This window comes from Limulus polyphemus, unplaced genomic scaffold, assembly GCF_000517525.1.
Source record: "Limulus polyphemus unplaced genomic scaffold, Limulus_polyphemus-2.1.2 Scaffold2392, whole genome shotgun sequence".
In the NCBI taxonomy this organism is placed as follows: domain Eukaryota; kingdom Metazoa; phylum Arthropoda; class Merostomata; order Xiphosura; family Limulidae; genus Limulus; species Limulus polyphemus.
The window spans coordinates 114,389-139,006 of NW_013668002.1; the positions used below are offsets into that span (position 1 = coordinate 114,389).

General features: G+C 32.6%; 1 protein-coding gene across 1 annotated transcript in view; it reads left to right on the plus strand.

The window, feature by feature from the left end:
* LOC106466831 (chromodomain-helicase-DNA-binding protein 8-like) overlaps positions 1-24,618 on the plus strand; it is a 140,678-nt gene that overhangs the window by 102,187 nt on the left and 13,873 nt on the right. Inside the window, 10 exon segments of the mRNA XM_022394904.1 lie at positions 3,081-3,289; positions 6,742-6,949; positions 8,501-8,625; positions 9,128-9,753; positions 13,709-13,828; positions 15,763-16,092; positions 16,414-16,477; positions 17,116-17,807; positions 18,582-18,708; positions 23,998-24,194. Coding sequence (XP_022250612.1) covers positions 3,081-3,289; positions 6,742-6,949; positions 8,501-8,625; positions 9,128-9,753; positions 13,709-13,828; positions 15,763-16,092; positions 16,414-16,477; positions 17,116-17,807; positions 18,582-18,708; positions 23,998-24,194 — 2,698 coding nt within the window.

The following is a 24,618-nucleotide window of genomic DNA, read 5'->3' on the forward strand; positions in this document are numbered from 1 at the left end:
GTAAAAGTAACTGAAATCTAAAAATATAGACCATTTTAAGTTATTTAAGACTAGATCAGGTAAAATATGTAATAATAATATAATGAAAATGGTTCACGAGGTATGCATGCGAGCAGCTCATGGGTGATGTAATTCGATAGTGTAACGTGAGCTGCATGTTCCCCTAGTGATTTACAACGTATAATGGTATGGATAGTAGTTAGACATGGTTCAAAGGGCAATAAAACAATAACATTTAATTATAAATAGAAGTATACTGTTACATGTTTAAAACTACTAAAGATAAATGAATGCAGTTTCATGTTACAAATTGAAGTCATTCTAGAAATAAAAAGGGTTAATTTAGGTTTATCTTGATGATTTTTTTTTTTTTTTTATGGTTATGAGGTTGGTTGAATTGACCGATCCCGTTTGGAGATAGGTTAGAGAAAATAACAGATAAACTATAAAATTATACTAAAAAAGCTTTTTAAATGCATTTAGGAGGTTTTAAGGATTACACAAAGGAAATTTAATTTTTTTATAAGTATTTAATTTAATAAGTATTTTTAATTTTAACATGAAAATTACTTTGCACATGTACGATTCAAAACAAATACTCAATATTGGTAAACAAATTATATTTACTGTGAGAGTTGCTCAGCGTAAAATCTGTTTTAACATTTATCTTCTTCCCGAACTACCTTATTGATTCTATCATCAATAAAACCATTGAACAACTATATCTACCCAGTCACTGACCTATGAAATTCTGAATCTACAGCAAGTAATCTCTCTCTACCGTACATAGGCTAACACTTACAAATCTTCAAGAAGAAACTAAACACCATAATCAACAGAGTCTACCCACAAGTTCACTTTCAACTTGTGTTCAGACTTTTATTGAGAATTCAGAATTTTTTCAGTTTAAAGATCGTATCCAGTTTTCTCAACAGTCACATATATTAATTCTGCTGCCCAACATGTGGGCATTACTTATGTTTGATCAACTGTTTAAAGACTAGGAAATAGTTTAAAGCAGTGGTTCCCAATCTCTTTTCGTCTAAGGCTCCCTTGATGTCAGTAAAAAAGTTTGAGGCCCCACAACCTATAAAAATGCCTTAAAATGTTATTTATCAATTTCAAAATTATTATTGATGAACTTTAATGATATCTGTGAAGTACTTTTTCTATTAAATTGTATGTTTGCAAATTTATCGAAATAAAACAACTGGAGATTTGTTTTGTGTGTCACATTGGTTATTTTAGTAATTAAAAAATATTTCATACTGGTATGCCATACTGACCTACTTTCACCACTGTTATTAACATTTTACGAAAAGTATAACAAATGTAGATTAACCTCTGATATGCTTACATTATAGATGCTTAAATGTGAACAAAATCAGTTAGCACTCTCTCGAGTCTTACGACCAACTGACGTGGTTGTTCCTCCCCCCTTGCACTACCTTAGCATGGTGATTAAAAAACAGTGCCTTACTAAAAACAATAATATCTCCTAATATTTTATCGGTTTACTGTTTATTTAGAATTAAAATTAATTCAGCATCTTTGTTTTTTGCCCATTTTTTGGTGGCCTCCCAAAAAAAGCTTCATGGCCTGCAGGGTGTCTGTGGCTCCTACTCTGGGAAACACTGGCTTAAAGGAATACTCTAATCCTAGGTTCAAGGACAGTTCAAACATTGTTCAACATGCATTAAGTGAATTTAATATGGTCCCAACCTCCATTACGTTCAAAGTAATTGATAAAGCCAAAAACGAGACCATGCTATGGGTGAAAGAGATACTTCTAATCCTTGAAATGAAGTCTAGATTAAACAATAAGCAAATAGCTACTGAACTTTTATTTGAAATTTAGGTAATTGAACTTTATTTAAACTTTCATGCTCAATGGTGTAAGTTTAATCTCTCAATTTTATTAGTAAAACCTTTCAATTCCTATAGCAGGTGATAGAAAAACTACTAATGAAACTCAGCTTTAAAAATAGCTACATTTAAAGTTTATATGCCATTGGATAGAGCACATTATAAACTATTTATATCAGTGTAGAGTAAAAAAAAAGGTGGTGTGCAACATAATTTATGGTTTCATGGGAAAGTGTCAAGACTGAGCTTGTGCAAACAAGAACAACAGAATGTGATGGGAAGTTTAGAACTAACCATAAATCTTGGAGTGATTTTATTCTTTTCTAATTTTCTCTTTGTTCCTAAAATTGTATTTGTTATAAATTATACGTTTAAAAGCTATGGAGATTTCTTCTGTAACAAAATATTCCAGTGACTCAAATCGGGGCCCCAGTTGGACAGTGGTAAGTTTGCAGAGTTAAAGCACTAAACTTTAGGGTTTGATTCCTCGTGGTGGGTGCAACAGATATCTCAATGTGACAAACAGACTCAAATCATTATTCAATTAATATTATTGTTAAGGTTATCTTACTTGTGCAAAGAGTATAAGATCTTATAAAGATATTGGAAAATGTATATTTTTTAGATATAAAATGATTTTGACCAAGAATATTGTTAACAAAAATATTATTACCTTGTCTGATCTATCACTTTGAAAGGTCAAATTCTATATCATCTCTTTCACTTTCTGCTGTGTTTTATTTTTATTATTTATTGCTAGAATTGATGACTATTACCATCAGCAGAATAAAGTATCAAAAGAAATATGTAAATGAGTATCAGTCTAGTTGTAAATGATTGGATATATAAATTGGAACTTTCTTCTGATGAACATTAAAAATTCAATGATGAAAGGAAGTATTTATAATGTTTTTTTGTCTCGCAACAAAAATTTAGAAATTTCAAAACTTATAAAAAAAAATATGGAAAATCTAAATCAAATTATATGATTTTTTTCAAGCTGAAATTATATACTGTTTAGCATTTTCTTTTAAAGCTTTATGCAATTTGTTTAAGTATTTCCACTGTTGGATAGAGAAAATCAAGGGATATCAGTTGCCCCTCCCTTGGTCCAGAAACCAAGGTACTTTATTGTAATACCGTGTTACTAGATGTGTTTTGAGAGTGGAAGTTTTTAAGTAAATCACAACAGATAATGTATTGTCTATGATTAGGTGGTCCCGCAGAGAAGAAGCAGATTTCTACCGTACTGTGTCCTCTTTTGGTGTAGAATACAAACATAACGAAAGGAAATATGTATGGAATCGCTTCAAGGCTATAGCAAGATTGGATAGGAAGCTTGATGATACTCTGACTGAATACTTTAAAGCCTTCTATGCAATGTGTAAACGAGTATGTGGCAGGAAATTGACAGAAGAAGAAAGTGAGTGTCTTGTAGTTTTCACTTTAAATATAATGTTTAAGTCTTAACCCTATCAATCAAATTTCAAAAGTTGAAGTACAAAATTTAATTCCAACTCCTATTTCAAAAAATTTAGAATTTGTATTTTATCATTAAATGTCATTTCAGTGTAATTCACAAAGAAAAATAATTTCCAGCTTTCATTTCTGCATAGTTCCGAGGAGACTTGCCTATAAACAGTTGTACTTATTGATTGCTCTAGAATTTTTCTGATAATCCAAAACTATAGATTTATATTTGCTAAGAAACTATTGTGTCTTGGAAACATGGTGATTCAAGCCGTGTTATTTTCCTTCTATGTCAGTGTCTTTATTACTACAGCATTTACTACCACTTTTTTACAATGTCACAGGATGTGGTCTAACAATTACTAAAGAAACTAAGCTAGATCGAATGGTTAGGAATGATTGAATAGAAGAGGTTCTTTTATGTCTCCATCTCTATAAAGTAAATGGGGTGATTTTAACAGTAATTAGTTGTTTGTCAACTGACTACCTGGAGCTCTTATACAGACAAAAAAGGATTCTAATGTGGAGTTTACAAATCTTAGAAATAAATGATAGATCTGACAATTTTTCTTAGTTTTTAACATTCTGTTTATTTTTTAAAATATTTCCATATTAAATTATACATTTGTTTGAAAGCTACAGGAATTTTCTTGTATTACAAAACATCGAGTAAGTTTAGTTAAATTTAGTGAATACAGCACATGAAGAATTAAATTGTTTGTTATTGAATATTATTCTCGCATTTATCATATCCAGACAACACACACAAATAAAGTAACTTATAGTTTATTGAAGAAATGTTATATTTATTTAATATAAGTTGATTTCAACTAAAAATATTGTTGGTAAAAATCACAGTACCAAGCCTGACAGAGTTAATGTTGATGCCATTTTGAAATCTGAAGACCTAGGTCACTAATAAATATTTTTCTTTCATGTTTGTGTGATTTATTGCTATTTGGCAAATAACAAAAGAAGTAGATTAATAACTATAAGATAAATTGAAACTGACAGAGTACATAAAAATGGAACTTTCCAATAAATAGTGAAAAAATATAAATTCTAAATATTATATATAATGTTTTTTTGTTCAAAACAGTGTCACACGCCAAATTTTGGAAATTTCATAACCTAAAAAATGATAAAAATACTAAATCAGATTTTCTTTTTTTAAACAAAAACTATATAATATTTAACAAGTTTATTACGTTTTATGTAATTTGGTTAAGTATTTCTACTTCAAACATAGGATATTAGTGATACCCCTTCAGTATGGAAAGGGTTAATAAGTTATTGATTATTGTGATCATTGAGATGCACCTCAATACTTCATTTGTGATTTTAACTTAATAGAACCAGATGAATCTGTTATGATGATAATTTTGTGTAAACTTAGCTTAATTATTTTGTATAAAAGTATTCAGACAGTTTAATTGATTACAATATTTAATGTTAATTTTACTTTTTTTTGTATACTTAACCATGTGAAACAAAGTATCCTGAATTGCATTGTAATGCTATAAGGATATTATACAATACAAAAACTTAAGATATTTTCTGTACTAATAAATAAAGATGATAACATCTGTAACATATTTATTTTTAGCCATGGAATAGCGGCTCATAGAATTGCTCTGGGTTGTTTGTTTTTTTTATAAAGTACAAACTTTTAGCTCATAGCTTCATCACCTCTTGACCAATTTGAGCTCTTAATTATAGTTTTGGCTTCAGGATGTCAAACCATTTTGATTGATGTTTTTGAACATGCCCAAGGTCTCATAGGTTAATTTACTCTAATCATGCCTAAAAGAATTTCAATTTGAGGGTAGGCTGGTAGAGATCCTGATGAGTAATGAAATTGAATCGGGTATATGCTCACCTCATGCTTGGCATTGCTGGTGCACAAAAATATAGCTAATTAAATGGAAAAAAAGGTCTCACAGATTAATTTACTCTAATCCTGCCAAAAAGACTTTCAAGTGCCGTTGCTATCAAGAATTCCCTCTTGTTTCCTCGATAATGATCCGTGATATTCTTCGTAGGTATATAATTATTTTTACATCTGGTTGTCCATAATAACAAATAAATATGCCTAGAAAGAGATATTATATGTTGCTGATGATTGTTCACTTTGTAGAATAGAGAATTCCAATATAATATCTTACCTCATCTAACAAAAAGCTTTCTTGATTTACTGCCCTTTATTTGCACAAAATTTTACTTGCCATTAGCATTGTTACTCCCACTTATTACTGCATACTAAGATGCAAATGATCATGCAGTAACCCTCCACCAATATGAGTACGACACTTCTCCTCTTGTAACTAGCGCCCTCTCTAATCATACACATGTTAATCACTTCTCAATTGGCAGTCCTACTGTTTAAAAGTGTTCTTTTGCTTGCAGTTTAATTAACTTATCCACACATTTGTACTTTTGTGAATTTCTCCTTCTGTTGGCTATCATCCTTCCTATTGTCTGTCGGATGTCAGTTCCTGGTGGGTCTGGTGTTGGTTATGTTGGAGGTGCGCACATGTGAAGACAGGTACGGGAGCTCCTCTTCCCTGCTGGTACCCATTTTTGAGGTGAAAGGTAGAGGACCCTCTTCCCACCATGGACCTGATGTACAATTCCAGATGCCGCTAGGTATTGGTTGAGGTTGAACTCCCATTTACAGTCTGCCGTACACTAGCCACTCTACATCAGGGAGTCCCATTATTTCTGTTTTTATTTGGAAGCACTTTAAGTTTTCATGACACATTATTAAATGGCAAAGAGTATACCTGGCTCAGAAATGGCATGATCTTCCAATGATGTGTTGTTTTTAATTTCTTATCACACCTGATGGTCTTTCTTTGGGTACTTCCTAAAGAAGATTGTCTTTTCTGTGGCTCTCCACTAGTTCAGTGTTGGATTCTAGCATTTTGTGAGAGGGGGAAAGATATCGTATCAGAAGTTATAATTTTCGAAACTTAATATGTATTTCCAGTAGATACCTCCACTCACATTTCCCACCTGTCCTCCCCACTTCCAGTTTAAATTCGTTTGTTTAGTTGTGACCAATTTGAAGGGATTAACATGTGCATGATTAGAGAGGGTGCTAGTTATGAGAGTGTCGCACTCATGTTGGTGAAGGTTGCTGCATGATCGTTTGCATCTTAGTATGCAGTAATAAGTGGGAGTAACAAGGCTAGTGGTGAGCGAACATTTGGGCCAATAGAGGGCAGTATAAGTCAAAAAAGCTTTTTGTGAGTGGAAGTAACTATCTATTGGAAATACATTTTCAGTTTAGGAAAATGTTAATACACTGGAAATTAAGTAAACTACACTTAAAAGTGAGTTAAAGCAGTTAAATGGTTCTGCAAATTAAACCACTTCTTTGCTTTTTTAAAATTTATTGTATAGATCTTATTCCACTCACTGTCGAACCAATCTCAGAGGAACGAGCCAGTCGTTGTCTCCAGAGGATTGAACTCCTGAACAAGATACGAGAGGAGATCTTGTCTCATCCTGAGCTGGATGAAAGATTAAAATTGTGTCAACCCTCAATGGACCTACCAGATTGGTGGCAATGTGGAAAGCATGACAAAGATTTGCTCATTGGTGCTGCCAAGTAAGAATTTATCTTTTTTTTTCACTTTAAGATGTGATCATAATTTTTTCATGGTTTTAAAAATGGATTATCAATATAAGGGTTTTTCAGATTTCTTAGGTTTAAGACACAGGATGAACATTCAAGACCCCCCCCCCCCCCATCCTTCATTTTTTGTATGATTAAAAACTTAAAATGAAATGCATATACAGTTTATTGTAACACAGGATCTTTCCCTCAACCAGAGACACCTTAGTTGCAGGAATCTGACATACAAAAATCTGGGAATTATCTGATTTTAGTTAAACCTATATAAGAAGTAACATATGTTGAGATATGATTTTTATAAGTTGAAGTTTACACATCTGATGAAAAATTGGATGAGCTAAAACTGGCTAATCAGTACTGATAATGACAGTACTGAAGATAGTAGTAGCCTTCCACCAGATCAAAAGATCTAGAACAAGGTCTCTAACCTCAAAAAGAAAATTAAAAAAAGGTTGCATAATTTCACTTGAGAATCAATAAAACAAGATAATCATTCTGTGTATGTTAACATAACTGGTAAATTGATGGGACCACTCTGAAACCCTGTTTTCTTTTAACTGCTCATAACTACCAAATGATACGTGTTACCATTAAGTGGATTGCTTATTTGAATACAGCAGATTCAGGACTTTCCAACAGTGTATGCAACACTTTTCTACCCCCCCCCCCCAAAAAAAAAAACAAAAAAACAGACTTTCTACTTCCTTACCCTGCATCAAAACACTGCTTTGTCTCTGGTTGAGGGAGAGATCTTGTGTTAAAGTATTCTATAGCTTTAAACCTCAGTTACAAAAATAATAGAACTTTAAAAAGAAGGGCTGTCTATGGCCTAATGGTTAGCAACCCAACCTGTGAATCCAAAGAATCTTTTGTTGCGTCCTGATGCCACAAAAGCACACTTTATTTTGAGATCACGGTTGTGCTGTAAGAGTGACAGACAAATCCCATTATTCATTCAGAGAAGATTAACCCAAGAGTCTATCAGCTCAGAATTAGAGACTATTATGTGCAGATTCCAGATATCCCTTGTGTGGCTTTTGTGCAGACATCTGAAAGGAACTAAGAAGAGAAAAAAGGAAATATTTTCCTATTAGTGCAACCAAACAGCAAAGAGGTTGAGGAGATGAAGCAGCTTCATTTGAATATATTAGTATTTACAAAAAGGTTCAAGCAGATTTATTTACATCTTTTCAACTTCTTAGGACCTTGTGAATCACCAGTGTCCTCCATGGGATTGTTGAGACTCGTAGTTTGAGAAAACATGAATTACATTTAAGTGTAGGAATGAATGGATCGCTTTAATGTATTTCAGTAAGATATGTATTTTTATTTTGCTTATGTACTATTAACTTAAATTTACCAATAATTTACTATAATCAACATTTAAGCATTTGTAATGTTAATTTTGCCATGTTTTATACAATTTAGTTTGTGTTTTTGAATAGGAGTAGATCACTTTCATGCTTAACTTGATATTTGGAATGGAAGTATAAATTCTTAATAATTAAAATTGTTTTGTTAAAGGTATGGCTTGAGTCGATTAGACTTCCAACTTCTTCATGATCCGGACCTGTCTTTTAAAGATATCTTAAAAGCATTACCTCAGGGAAAGACATTTGTCAACAGTAGCCTAGCACCAACCTCATCAGGTGTGTTTTTATTTGACTATTGTGTAATATATATATATATTAAATAATAATTTAAACAAATGCATCTCATTTTGGTGAAATAATATATATGTTCATGAAATATTTGTGATTTCAAATTATCTGTTTCAGTCACATGATAACAGTTATTTTTTAAGGACTTAAAAATAAGTTGTGTAACTACCTGATAAAGTACTATAATTTAGATAATACATTCAAAAGGTATTCATATCAGACATGTGAAATTGTTTTGCATATTTCTTTATTGTGTTTTTAAATCAAATTCTAAAGAAATAAACCATTTCAAAAACTGTATAAAAGTCTTTTTTTTTCATAGTTTGATGAAGTTTTTATGTTATATGCTTAAGACTTAGATATATATGTATAAATAACAGTTTCATAATTTTCATGAAATTTCAATTATGTTTCAGTTTGTTATTGTATTTTGTGTCTTTAGTTAGTAGTTTCCATGTCTCTATTTCAAATTCTTTGTCCTTACTTATAGGAGGAGCTAGCCCAGAGGGGATAAAAATTAAAGAGGAGACTCAAGTGAAAGAAGAAAAGCCGAACTCTTTAAAGGATATAGTAAAATATGAAATAAGTATAGGTGAATTAGAATATCAATCCAAGACAGATAACCCTGAGAAAATGTTAACTGAGAATAAGGTTGAATCTGAGAAGGTAAAAATAAAGCCATCTGAAGATGATGTTACAGATGAAGAGGAGAAAATTGGACTTGATATAGATAACTCTGAAGTAAAAGAACCAAATGAACAGATAAAAACAACTAGCCCGACAAAAGAAGACACAAAAACTGTGCTAAAGGCAATTAATACAAATAGTGAACACAAAAATTTCCCTAAAGATGCAATTCTTAAAGAAAAAGACTCCATGGCAATAGTTAGAAATGAAACTTCAGAGAAAGACATTAGTGATTCTTTGAGAAAAACAGAAATACTCTCAACCAAGTGTGATGTTGAATGTAATGAAACGTATAGGGAGAAAAATAATTCAACAAAATCCCAATTGGAAGAAAACTCTAACTTACCTTCCTGTTCTTCTCAAATAGCTGAAGAGAAAAACACAAGTGTCACAAAAGTTGATATTCCTTTTCAGCCAGAAGAGTCTCAGGTATTTCTATTGTCAAATAATCGTGAAATGGTTGTAAACAGTTCAGTGTTATTTTTATGACCTAAAATCTCTATTTATACAAAAGATGTTTTTTAATAAAGGTTAAATGACTATTGCAAAAATGCCGACTTCAAAATAAGCTATTTGTGTTGTTTGTTTATGTAAAAAGTCATGATACTGTTTTTTTCTTACTTTGTGCATGAGAAACAGATGCAGACATTAACATTTTGCAAACTTCTGTGAAAAAGTTTCTGCACTACCAGGTGTAAATTCAGCTATAAATGAAAATAATTTCTAGACATGATGTTGTGTTAATATTGCTAATTAGCCAGTTTTTAATATGTAGGTTATTCTAAGAACTTGTGAGTGAAAATAAACAAGAATATGTTATAATATGTCTGTCATACTAATCTGCCATATCTAGTGCTAGTGGCCCAGCATGGCCAGGTGGTTAGGGCACTCGACTCGCAATCTGAGGGTCGTGGGTTTGAATCCCAGTCCCACCAAATGTGCTCGGCCTTTCAGCCATGGGGCATTATTATGTGATGGTCAATCCCACTATTCATTGGTAAAAGAGTAGCCGAAGAGTTGGCAGTGGATGGTGATACCTAGCTGCCTTCCCTCTAGTCTTACACTGCTAAATTAGGGATGGCTAGCACAGATAGCCCTCTTGTAGCTTTGTGCGAAATCCTTAACAAACAAACAAACAATTTAATGCTAGTAGCTTTCTCTACCAAATCTTTTTCTTAAAGAACGACAACTGGTTTTCCATGCTTCTTTGTCTCCCAAAACGTTTATATTTTATTAACTTAAAAGAAGATAATAATAAGCTGTCATCAAGAAGTTTTTATTAGTAGAATAAAATTTGTAACTTAAATGAAAAGTAGACAGTGATGCTGATTTTATTTTAGAACTAGTTGGTGTACTTGTCCCCTGGATGGAAGTTATGTAAATTCATGATTATGAAAGGTGATCTTAGGATATGAAAAGTTTTTTCCCTTATATGTAATTGTAAAAAAAAACACCCATAAAAACTGCAAAACTCAAAATGTGAAATCTCAAGTTTGAATTTATCTTTGCATGGACCCATCAAATCTTCATACCAAGTTTTGGTAAAGATCCATCAACAGGAGGTGAGGTAGTGGTAAAAATGCAAACATGTCCATAAAAACCACAAAATACAAAGTGCAAAACTGAAAATTTGTATATATCTCCCAATGAACCTTCATACTACATTTAGTGAAGATCCATCTAAGGGGGGCAAAGTTGTGGTAAAAAAAATGCAAAAACACCAATAAAAACTGCAAAATGCAAAACTGAAAATGTGTATGTACTCCTGTATGAACCTAATGAACCTGTATATCAATTAGCTACCAAACTGCCCCTCTTCTGGTCTCCAGTTCCACATTATTCGGCTTTAGTGGCAGATGCCTTCAGTCAGGAAAAGACCAATCTTTATCTTTATGCTTATCTTCCTATTCATCTTTTTCCTTGTGTTCTCTCTCTCTCACTCTTATCTAAGCCACTTTGTATTGAGTCCTTCTTATCTTCCTATTCTGCCTTGATCATCCATGGTTTCTGATCTCGAACCTCCTTCAGTCGTTTTCTCCCATACCTTTTCCACTTTCCTGATCCTTCTACGTCAACTTCAAGCCCCATATTTCATCCCGCCACATCTACACTCCAGCTTCACACATGGATTTTCCCAATCTCTTTTGAGACAATCTGGATTCTCTCCACAAGTTGCCTCCCTTTTTTCTCACTTGGTCCACTCTTCTTCTTTAAAGGTTTGCCAGAGGAAATGGTGCATTTTCCTGAATTGGTCAATGTGCCATGGTTTCTCATCTTCCTGACCTAGTTTTCACACCTTTCTGATTGATTTACTTGGCCCTTTGACAATGATGTATCATATTCCATCATTGCAAGCTGTAGGATGGCATTACCTAATACCTTTCATTTCTTCCACACCCGTCACAAATTTTTCTCTCTGTTTTGTCCTTTCACCTGATTCGTCTGCCCTGTCCAATTCCCATCTGATTGGAATCTCAGTGTGGTCCTTCATGTCCTTACTCTTTCTCTGTTTGAACCTTTGACCACTTTCTCCCACCAGATATGTCATCTCACCTTTTCTTTGGCTGCTCACTTCCATTGCCCATTAAAAGAAATTGTGCAGACTGGCATTTATAACCCACTATCTACATCATTTGACCATCTTCTCCCCATCTGGCTATCCATTACTGCTCGTCACCATTCTCCATACCTCATTTTGACTCTGAAAGGGAGAGTTCCTCCTTTTATTTATTCTCTTAACAGTGACCATTTCTTCTTCTTTTCTGGCTCCAGCTCTGTGGTGAGTGGTGCCTGTTTAGGTACACTTAACTGTAAATATTCAATATATGGCCTTAATGCTCATTGAAGTGATGGAGTGTTCCAAAGACCACTAGAGGTTAGCTTACAGTATCTTGCTTCATAAATAAGGCCTTCACTAGACTGTACCAACTTGTGGACTATCATGAATAAAGCAGTATCGGGATTACTGCCCATCCCTACTTTCCAAATTGAATTAACCGGAACTGGCCTGCTTTTCAAAGTAGGGTTTTTGTGGTGTCTCATTTCCCTGTCTTATATCCCCCTGCTGGGATGATGGACCATGGAGGCTTCCTCCTGAGTGTGACCAATTCTACTCAGTTAAGAGTAGGGTGGTGGTGTTCTGTTTGTGAAGATAGTGAGTACTCTTTTTCCTACTACGGACCAGAAGAAAAATATCCAATGCTGCCTGGTTTTGGACTGGATGAATCTGTCACTCGCAGTTCACCCCTCTAGCTGGCTTTCCATTATCCTACCACTGCCTGGATGTCAGTTCCTGGGTAAACTGGTGTTGGATTGACATAGGATCAGTCAACATAAGTCCTCACACATGTGGTTGGTAAGGGGCTCTCCTTCTACTGTCGATTCACCACATTGCTTTGCACCTTTCTACCATTACCTAAATGTTGGTTTCCCAGATGACCTGGTATTGGTTGTGTACAGAGTCTACACACGTGTCCTGGCTAGAATAGTGAAACAGAAGTCATTTTCCCATCTGCTTTCTGGTTTTGAAACAGGAAGTGGAAGGGAAAATGACTTCTGTGTGAAATGAAGACAGTTGGGACCCTTCTCCTACAGATAAATACTGAAGGTTGCCTGGTTTTGGACTGGAGTAGACCCGCCAAACATAGTCTGATGTGTTATTTCCACCCTATTTCATGACACACATTCTTCCAACAGATGAAGAGTATATCTGATACAGAGGAGGTGTGGTCTCCCGCAGGTGTGACCCCATACATTAGGGTATCACACTCCATGGATTCTCTTCAGGCACCTTCCGAAAAGGGCTCATGTAAGGAACTTTTGTACCAGTTTCTCCACCATTTCAGTGTGGTATTCTAGCAATTTTGTAAGTATTGTGTTAAAAGGTAACATTTTCTTACACTGAAAATGTAATTCCAATAAATACTTACCAACTCTCACACTTCTCACCCATACTCCCCACTCCCAGTGTATCTTTTTGCCTAATCTTGAAGTGATGATAGTGTCCTATTGGTGTAAAATTGTTGCATGCTACAGTGCATATATACCATGTGTAAACACGTGAAGGTAGATGGGAGCATCAAGGCTAGTGTTGAGTGAAAATTGCACATATAGATGGCAGCACAAATTCAGGAAATCTTTGATGTGATAGGAGGTAAGTACCTGTCAGAAATACATTTTCAGTGCAGAAAAATTTTAATTTCCATCTTTGTACTTTTGGTTTGTATTTCATGTTTAACAGTTTTATCTCCTCCAGCTCTATCTGTAAAGTTTTTTGTAAGGCTTATCTACTTTAAATACATGCATTGTAAAGATATCGGCTGTAAAAAATGAAAATTTGTTTTGCAAAATAAAATCAAACAATTAACTTTTCTACACTGTATAGGACATCTTCCAAAATGATGACATTATGAACCATGGTAGTTTTAATCTGGAATTCAACCATGAATCAGCTGTGGCCCAGTTTCTAGCTCATTCTTCAAGGAATCCCCTACAATGGCCTAAGGTTTGTTAAAAACTTTTTTGTTCTCATATCTTAATAGCATTTTGGAAAATATTTCATTGTCCTAGTAAAACTGAAAACCATTTTTGTAAGCTGTAAATTAATAATTTTTTTTAATTCCAGTTATTAAAACTGTAGTTAGTTTTGTACATAGTTTTGAAATTATAAGCAGTTACTTATGACTTTTGAAATGTTTTCATAGTTTATTAAAACAATTAATTCAGGATTTCCCCCCTCAACCAGAAGTGAAATAGTATTTTTGAGTGACAGGGCAAAAAAACAAGAAATTCCAGTAATTACTTCTTGGAGGTGTTCCATATGATGCTGGAAAGTTCAGAATTTGCTGTATTCAAACATCCAATAATTTTTTTAGGTTTTGTATATGCATTTTGAAGTAACAAAAAATCGTAAATTACCAATATCACAGAATTCCACAGTAATTTATCAGACTTAATAACTGAACTGTGTTTTGGTCTAAAAAATAGTTTTTCAAACCCCGTTTTCTCTTGCCTCTTCCTTCCAAGATTGGAAACAAAAGACTATACTTGGGAAATTCTTAGCTTTTGATTGGATATATATACACATGATAGAGTAAAGTGGGTGTACGTAAGCAAGTATTTCCAAAAATGGAAGAGGTGGGAGGAACCACCTTGGTTGATTCACTAAACATAGTCATATCTCAGTAAGTAGAAAAGATAGGAAATTTTTATTTGATATTCTAGCTTGTCGATATCGGTAATTTGAGGTTCTAATTCGTAAGAAACTATAGGCTTTGTATTTGGATATCGCAAACATCCAATTTTAAACAAAGCTGCATTCGGCATACCACGAGACACAAAAAAAATGAATAGTTAGGAATTTTGTTTTAATATTTACTTGTAAAGAAATTATCTAATGTATAACAGTAAAATTTGAATTATAATCTACAATTTCATACAAAACTTATTGGCATACATTAATAAAATAGTAGTTCAATAAACTTTTGAATATAAGTCTACAAACATGAAGACATGCCCTTTGACCACTGACCTTAGGAAAACTCGTAGTGATTGAGTTAATGAACAAATCAAATTATGCAACTTTTATTCATTGTCTATTTGAGATTAAAGACCTTGTTCTCAATCTTCTGATCTGGCAGAATTCTACTAATACTATCACTACTGACTTTATCAGCACCAAACCTATTTTTAAGTGCTGTCACAGCATCTTTTGGTCTTGAAAGATGCATTTACCTCAACAAGGACTGTCAAAAAGTTGCATTCACAGTTGCTGCATAGGTTGCAAGTTGAACATCTCAGAACCTTGCATGTATAGGTAATTAAGGAAATAATGGTGATTGATACTGATGTGCCAAAGAGTAGCAAAGTTCCAGTCATGGTCAGTGTGGCTTGGAGCTATATGCTGAAGATCTTTTTGGCTCTAGTCTGAAACACAAATGCAGTGACAGACAGAGAAAAAAAAGGCTTACATAGTAGATTCGCTAGTTACACAAGAAGTACTGTCATTAACTATGAGGTTATTCCAGATATGACCAGTCATAATTTGGTCAGTTTTTGTCTGATTTGGACTCTGTAAATTTTAATCATCATATCCCAACATACGGTACTTCCTTTATAAGTTTCATCAAAATTAGATAAATCTTATTTTTTGCATCCAATCACTACCACAGTAGGTGCCTCTGGTTGAGAGAGAAATCTTGTGTTAAATAAAAAGCCAAACATTTTAGGAACATAACTTTTTTTTTAGGATATGTTAGTTGTGTGAGAATACTGTAGTTGCTTTCTGTCGTTGTTCAAAGCAGTTAAGTAGTTATTTTGACTGTTATGATTTCCTTAATGACTTACTGTATTTTCCATCAGTAAGTTTCATGATGTACATAGGGAATCTATCTGCCCTCATTTTAAGATGATATATTTTGTGTTCTGTAACTTGAACAGGACAAGGTGCTTCAGATTAGAGTTGAGCACATCTCTCATGCTATAGAAAAAAATGAGTGGCCCATTGTAAGACATACCTTTATGCCAAATTTCATGATGATGGGAAGTGCAGCCAGTACAACCATCACTACTCCATCTACATCAATAGTTCCAGGTAGTGTTTCACCACGGGCTGTTTCTCCTACCTCCAGCTCTGTGAATCAACACAGTAATGAAACTTCATCCCATTGTACACCAGATAAAATTCCTCGCAAAGAATCCATGCTACAGGACACACTTATTACTGCGTCGGAATGTGGAGTGGGTAGAAGTAGTCCCATGCAACCTAAAGTAAGTTTCTTTTTCAGTGGTGTAAACAGTTTTGGTTTGAAACTCATTTTACGTTATGTTTAATATCTTAAGTAGAAAAAAGTGCTTAGCATCTCACAAATTTGTATTTAGAACTTTTTTGTAATGATTATGGGAATTAAAATTAACTACCATTGATTTATGAAGAAAAAATGTCAGTGTTTGAGATTTAAAGTACTTTATTTTCAGTTTGTCATTTTACTTAAAGTATTTGTTTTTGATTAAAAAAAGGTAAGTTTTAGTCCTCTTTTGGTGCTAAGTCCTAAGACCTAAATTGGTATTTTTATTGTTTTGGGTCATTAGAATGATGCCATTGGAGGACGCCGTAGAAGACGAAGAAGAAGATTTGAAATAGAAGCTGAAAGAGGTCATTTACCATATTGTCTTTAATTATATTCTGTAAAGAAAAAGCATTTTATTCTTGATATAATTGTTAATTAAACAAATTTGTTTTGCAGTAAAACAAGTTGTGAGTTTTAAGACACTATCAGAATTTCCCCCTCAACCAGAAGTGAAATAGTATTTTTGAGTGACAGGGCAAAAAAACAAGAAATTCCAGTAATTACTTCTTGGAGGTGTTCCATACGATGTTGGAAGGTTCAGAATCTGCTGTATTCAAACATCCAATCCATATTATGGTAACTTATTTTAGTCAAAAGTTATAAGCAGTCAAAAAACATAGGGTTTTGGATTGGCTACTCCACCTTACCACTAAGTGTCACAAACATTAATTGATTATCTCTTTTACAAGTTGTGAGTTTTAAGATATTTTTTATCATCATTTGTTGTAAATTTTTTCAAGAGAATCAATTATGTTCTGTTTAAAATTTCAACCTTTTGTAATTCTTTTGTTTATTAATATCCATTGCATAATTACATCTATCCTGCATTCACAATGTAGTGCTTGACTCTTGATGTGATAGATCGGTGTATTTTAATTTCTCTTCTAAGCCATTACATGTTATTAAATTAAAATATATACAATTTCTTTGATTATTATTTTAGCCAAACTGCATGCTATGGTGTCTCACAGCATTCGGCAACAGCAGCTTCAACAACAGCTGCAACACCAGTTTCTGGCTCCTCCACCTCCGTCATCTTTACTTAGAACACCTTTACGGGATGATCATAACACATCTGATGAGGGCTCCTCAACTGTTAAACCTTCAAGTGTTATTTCCATTACCTCCACCAGTGGTCCTCCACCAGCACACCAGAGCTCAACAAGTAGGGTTCCAGTTACTACTAGAACGCTTGATCTAAGAGTTAAACCCACCTCAACACATTCTGGTACCACTTGTGTAAACACTACATCCTCAAATCCAGAATCCTTTGGGTCATCTTCAGCTCCCATAGATCTTAGTTCTAGTTCTTTGCCATTAAGTCGCCCACCAAATTATCATTCTACACTCGAAGGCAGATCCCCTACTCGATATGGCAATGGTTCACCTAGAGATTCCCCAACCAGTACACGAGTAACTAATACAAATAGTCGTGGACAAGTTCAGACCAGGATCAAAGGCCAAGGTAGGATAGGAAGTAAAATTGATGCTTTAGCTCTGAGCTTGCAAGCCAGGAAACAGCAAGAGATGCTAATGGAACAGGAACGGCAACGCAAGCATATGGAACTGTTGCAGTCTCTTGAAAAGTCCAAGGAGAAAGAACGACATCTGTTACGTACAGCAGGATCCTGTAAGGTAAGTTCTGCTTTATTACTTAATTTCTTCACATAAAATTACTAAATTCAATTAACTGGGGTAATTTTAATTACTATTAAAGACAGAAACATATAAATAGATTTGTTTTGTTTTTTTATTTCTACCAAAACTATTTCCTGTATTAATTTTAAAAAAATCATTTATTGTGCTGTTTACTTGAAAGAAGCTGTAAGTAAACTTGTTAAGTCTGAGATTTTCAAAAAAATGAAACAAAGAATAATTTCTTTTCCTTGCTAGTAAAAATTTTGAAAATTTATACATGTTTCTTTTTTAATTTTCAAGATTCATCTTTTAAAGAATTACAAGAAATAAAGAATGAATTACTTGGGATCCATACTAAGTATTAATGAAGAGTTTCATATGTCATTTTTATTACTTTTTAATACTTTTTATTCATTCGTATTAAAAATTTGACATATGAGATAAACAGTTTTTTTTCACTTAAAACTTATTTGTAAGGTCTGATGAAATAAAAAATTATGGATAACTTGTATAAAATTGTTATGTAAAATAACATTAAATATTAGTCCCTCAGTTGGACAGTGGTAAGTTTATGGATTTACAATGCCAAAATCTGGAGTTTCATTCCCTGTAGTGGACACAGCAGATAGCCCAATGTCGCTTTAGTCTAAAATTAACAAACGTTATTTATTTTATTTATTTTTTTTGTTTTTCAACCAATAGTTGAAACATTTCACAAAAAGTTATCATTAGGTTGTTTTACAAAATTATTTCTATTTTTATTTGTTGCAGACTGATGAGCAGGATAAGCTTCTTAGGAACCATCCTGTAAAAGGTGGCTTGTCATCATCATTGGGGCCATTTGCTTCTATGCATTCTCACAAGCAGGAGATATCGCGTAGTTCTACGATGAAGAAAGGTAATTTTCTTTCAACCCTTTGACATCCAACTGGGTACATCCATTGCCCAATGGCAAAACTACACCAATGAATTAACTCTTTCCATACAGGGTTAGTCAAAGTGACCAACTTTCTAATCTCAAATTAAGCATCAGAGTTTATACTATAAATTTTAATTTGGTAGTGTGTCTCCACAAAATTTGGCAATCTTTCGTAAACATTACAAGTCTTTTGTATTTATCTGTGAACTTATGAGTCCGAATGTTCACCGCTCCAAATGCAAAGGGATTTTCATGACAATGACAGTATTTACATTTGACCTCTTGTTTTTTGCTGTTACTTGCTGATGAAATTTGAGCTTATTTTTTTATGCTGATGGTACCCTTGTATACTAAATAATTTTTATTTACTTAATTATGTACCTAAAAACACAGAATAATAACATGCAAAAAGCAAAAAATCTCGTATCATAAACCACAAATATTCTAATAGAACATACGAGCAAAAACCATCTTAAAAACCAGACTTCTATCTCAATGGCTAAGGTTGCTAAAATATTGATAATAGCAAAAAAGTTGATTTTCCTATTGTTAGACAAAAATTTGAAATTCATCTATTTCTTGTTCTTATTATCATTATTATTCTTCTTTAACAAGCCTACAGAAAAAAATGGTTATGAATATTGTATTCAAACTTTGGCATACCTACTTAAACTCCTGTACAGGTTACAGGACTATTTTTGTGTTGGTTCTAGAAAGATAAGGAGAGATTTTATCAGTTTTTCAATGCTACTGGCCAAGTTTATCTTCAAAGCCATTCAAGCACTGAAGTCTACAGCAAAAATGGTAACGTATACTGCAACAAAATCTATGCACAGCTACTAAACAAAAACTCCTGCAAAGGTGATAGGGCTATTTTTAAGTTGATTCTTAAATGTTCAGATTTCCACTCTAAAGTTTTTCTTCACTACCAAAATAAGCTCTTTGAAGTCATTCAAGCATCATAGAATTGTAGAAGCTATTTAAACACCCTTTTACTAGTTAGAAATACTCTGTTTTATACTAGTCGGTGTCAAGGTTTTATTATATAGGGTCAGGATTCTTTACAGTCTGTGACTTGTTGGCGATAAATTTGAACAATAAATGGACAGCACATAATCCACTTGTTTTAAAATAATATATTCAAAAAATGTCAAACGTATGTACAAAAAATTCTCTGCATTATGGAATATCACAGGTGTATCTAAAACTGTAAATAATTTATTTTCTTATCAAAAGTCCACACAGGCTGGTTCAGTTATCTTAGAACCCAATTGACAAGATGGATTATTTTTCTCTAAATTGTTTATTACTACATAATCTGGGATAATTTCACTTATGTTACATCATAATTGTATCCAGAAATGTAAACAACTCTTTCTTCCCCCCTCATCAAAGTCCACACAGATGGGTCCAATTACTTTAGAATACCCTTTAACAAAACAAATTATTCTCCTTATCTCTGTTAAACTGTGAAACTCACTTTAAAATATCACCTGTTATGGCTAAACTAACAATCACTCAGTGTAACTTAACTTTTCTGACTTAAGTTGCGCTCACTTGATCGCCTATACACACACACACACACTGCCCAATTGAGGCTTAGAACCCTTTACAGACTATGAGACACTATGATGTAATAATACTCACTTCAAGGAACGAGAAAAAACAAAAGGTTCGGGTAACGTGATGTCAATTTACAGCTGTTGAACTACACACGCACAACATATAACTCTTACCAAGTTACATAATGAAATTTGCCATAACTATCACCTTCAAAATAATTACTTTTAACACTCTTGTTACGAAAACTAAATAATCATTAAATATTAGATCACTAAATAAACTAACTAATAACTCTTAAACTAAACAGTCTTGTATATCCAACAGTTGGAAAAGCTTTATTTTATTAGAGTAAACAATGTGTATATTTATAATAGTGCCTCCAAACTTATTATTATTGATTATATTTTACAGGCCACTATAGAAAAAAATGGCTACGAATATTGGACGATATTAATGAATGCTGTGATGAGTATGTCATAGGGTAGTTTTAAAATTAATTCAAGTGCCTTTATTATTTTGCCCTGAAGAATTTCTCTAAGTCCTTCATTTTCTGCCATTGAAAAAATCTGGTGTTTTACTAATGTGCATTAATTGGAAACTGCCATGTTGAGGATTCATCCTTTCTCGAGTTTGCCGTTGTACTTTGTCTCTACGTTGTTTTCTGTGACTCTTTTCAGTGAGTTTTCTAACAGTAGAAGATTACCATAGTAGATTTCTCTACTCTTGAGAGCGGTGGTTTATTCTACTATTTTTCGTACTTCACTTGATACATGTGTGTTTACATGAAACCTCGGACACAAAACCATGTGGCTCAGTAAATAATGGTTAGATGGAAAGAAAATCGGTGCAGCAGTAAACTGTTGAAAAACATGTAACATTCAACTGAATGTATATGTACATATGTAGCTTAAATTTTGTCTCCATAAATGGGCATAAAACACTTAAGAAACAAAATAATTAAAAATTGTTGATTTAAAAAGAGGAATAGGGATCGTCAAAATGTACAGAAACAAGTAGAATCAAAATACAAAGATTATATTTTCAAGCCTACAACTATGGACTCTAAAAAAAGTAAACAAACTAGGCTGAAAATAATGTATACATTAAAATTCCTATTTTGACTAAAATTGATAAGTACTATAGACATGGAATCAAAATAGGGATTTATAACTTGACGAGAATGAGGACTTATTTAAGTATTTTCTTTTGAAATTAATATTTTAAAACTATATTTAAATGTAATTTATCAACTATGTTTTGATACCAAGTTTATTTATATGCATTGATAATAAAGTAGTTTAATTACACTTTGAATATAACTCCCTAAAAGGTGTGACATGTGCACTTTGACCTACCTGTAGCCAGAGGGTTAAAAAAATTGTCGAAAATAAATTGTAGTTATTCTTCCCTTTGTTTTTTTATATACATTAGATTTGAAATTTGTTTAAAAGAAATTTAGTATTATACATAAAATTTGTTTTAAATCATAAATTTTGATTATGTGTTGATTTCAGCACACTCCAAATAAAAACATTTGTGTTTATGAATTTCTTGAAGTTTTTTCTCAACATAGTATAGTTCTTTTAGCCACCTAGTGAGAAAGTCAAAATAGTTTCGAAAATAAAAATTTAGTAATATGTTGCCAGAAGAAAAGATGATTGTGAATAACTTCTAGCCCGATTACAGTTCTGATATTTGTCTTTTAAAGTTTGCTTTATCATTTTATACTTCATTTGAATTATTATGTTAGGAAGAGAAATGTTTTTTGTCGAAAACAATGAGGTTGGCTTTGTTAAGTCACTTTGGACTTGACTGAATCATATATTGTTTCACTGTTAATGCTAGTGTTTGTTTGACCATGTTTACTTTAGGACTTATTGGCTTAGCAACTATTTGAATGGGCAAAGAAAGTCACTAAAACTAAATGTAAGAAAAATTATATAAATGTGTATGAAACAGGTTTTAAACGTATTACAAATGTTAAATAAAGCCTTTGTATTATCAATTTTTAAAAAGATTTGGCTTGCTTACGAATTTTGTATGGTAAGTTATTTTTATATTACAATAGTGATCATAAACACAGTGAAACTAACTGTGATGTTTTTTTAATTCTAAAATAAAATCTACAGTTTTATATTAAAAATTAAACTTTATAGAAAGTTTGTAACAAAAATGTAGACATAAAAATCAATAATTGAAATATACAGATATATATATATATATATATATAAGTTTATTTCTAGTTTCTAACTATTTCAGTCACTAGGTGATTTTTTTTTATTTTCATTGCAATAGAATACAATACAGAAGGTGCACACCCAGATAGTATACTGTCAGGAACGTTTAATAGCATATATATAGTAAGTTCAATATATAGGTGTGTTGGGCTACGGATTCTTCTACAGTAGGTGTCTGTGACTTGTTGATGATAAATTAAAAAAAACGAACAGCATGCACTCTACCTGTTTTCAAAATTATATATTTATTTATTTATTTATATATATATATTTGGTACAAGTTAAACATATGTACAAAAACTCGTCACACTATGGGGATCATAATTGTATCTTAAACACTATATAGTTTTCTTCTTGTCGAAAGTCCACTTAGGCCTATTTTAAATTCAGTTGACAGGCCACACTATTTTTCTCTATTTCTATCACCAAACTATCCGTGTATAGTCCACTTATGTTGTCGTTGAGTTACCACAGTTATATTCTGTACTGCCAAAATTGTCTGCTTCTTTTTTGTCATTCCAAGAATTGTCTGCCTTTTGTCAAAGTCCACTCAGGCTGGTTCAATTACTTTAGAAACCCCTTTGACGAGACAACTAATTCTCCTTAACCTGTTATAAAATTGTTAATCTCACTCTAACATATCAACCATTAGGCCTTTTACTCCCACAACAGTTGACTTTACATTTAACTTTTCTTTGACCAAACTTCTCCTTCCCATGTCTTTACTCTCTTCTGCTTCTTTTTTTTCACCTGCTTGCTACTATTTATACGTCTATCACTTAGACCTTCTAGAAATCTCTATATCCGTGATATCAGTGGATTGCAGGCGATGTTCAATAGCGTCAACGTTAGTGAATTATCAACACAACATACGATTCTTATCGAGTTACGTAACCAAACTTGTCATAACTATTGTTTTTAAAGTAATTGCTTTTAACTCTCTTGTTATGAAAAAAAGCTAAACAATCATGAAATATTTACTTACAAAATTTATTAATTAATAATACTTAAACAGTCTTATATATAGAGTTAATATCTGTTTCACTTGTTAAAAAATAGATGTATAAGAGAAGTTGCCTTCAGGGTTATTATTTTCCATTCCTTTTTCCATTTTTTTTTCTTTTTCAATTGATTTTTACACTTCTTTAAATAAGTTCACACTTAAGAAAACTTTTCATCATACCAAAAACATCTAAATCATGAAACACGAGTAGCATTTATCATATTATTCAATTTATTGTTAATCTGTATAAATAAGAAAGAAAAACTAACATATTAAAAGAAAAGTGTATTGTCTAGTTTCAGAACTTCTTTGCTAGTGAAGTATTAAAATTATAAACTATGATTTTTAGATATTTTAGTTAAACATAATGTATATCCATAGTAGTATTTGTTCCAATGAAAGGTTTACTGTTTATTTTCAAGGTATGTTTGTTGAACATGAAAATTGTTTTCAATTTTTTTCCAGAGCTGTCCTCCACACATGCTAAGGCTGATGAAGGCTCTAGACACATTGGTAATATTTCTTTGGCAGAACAAGCCGCGGCAGTACGAAAAGATTTAAAGAGGTGGATGGAGGAGCATCCTGAGTTGATTGCTTCTAATCCTAATTTGGCAGCTGCTGCTGCTATGGCCTTCAGTCCATTAACTAGCATGCCACCTCATGTAAGTCTATAAATTTTATAAGGAAACAAAATGGAATAGGAATGAATTTGTGTCTTAATATGTTACTGATAAATAGACAGATTTTATTTCCAACAAGAGTAGAATGAAATAGTCTATGATGACGAGAAACCCACTTGAAGTAAATATATAGTAGAGATGGCTGATATGGGTATTAAAAACTTTTATTTAAAACACAAAACCATTACTTTTCAACCTCTTTAGATCATCACCAAGTTAAGAATGACTCTTGAAAAAGTAAAAGTTATCGATTACATGTCATGGGGACAACAATTATGATAGGTAGAAAATTGTAGGGGGCATTGTATGTATTTATCCATTATATATATATATATATATATATATATATATGTGTGTATATCAGTGTGATATCTATTTAACTACATTAAAGTAAATAGTATAAGTA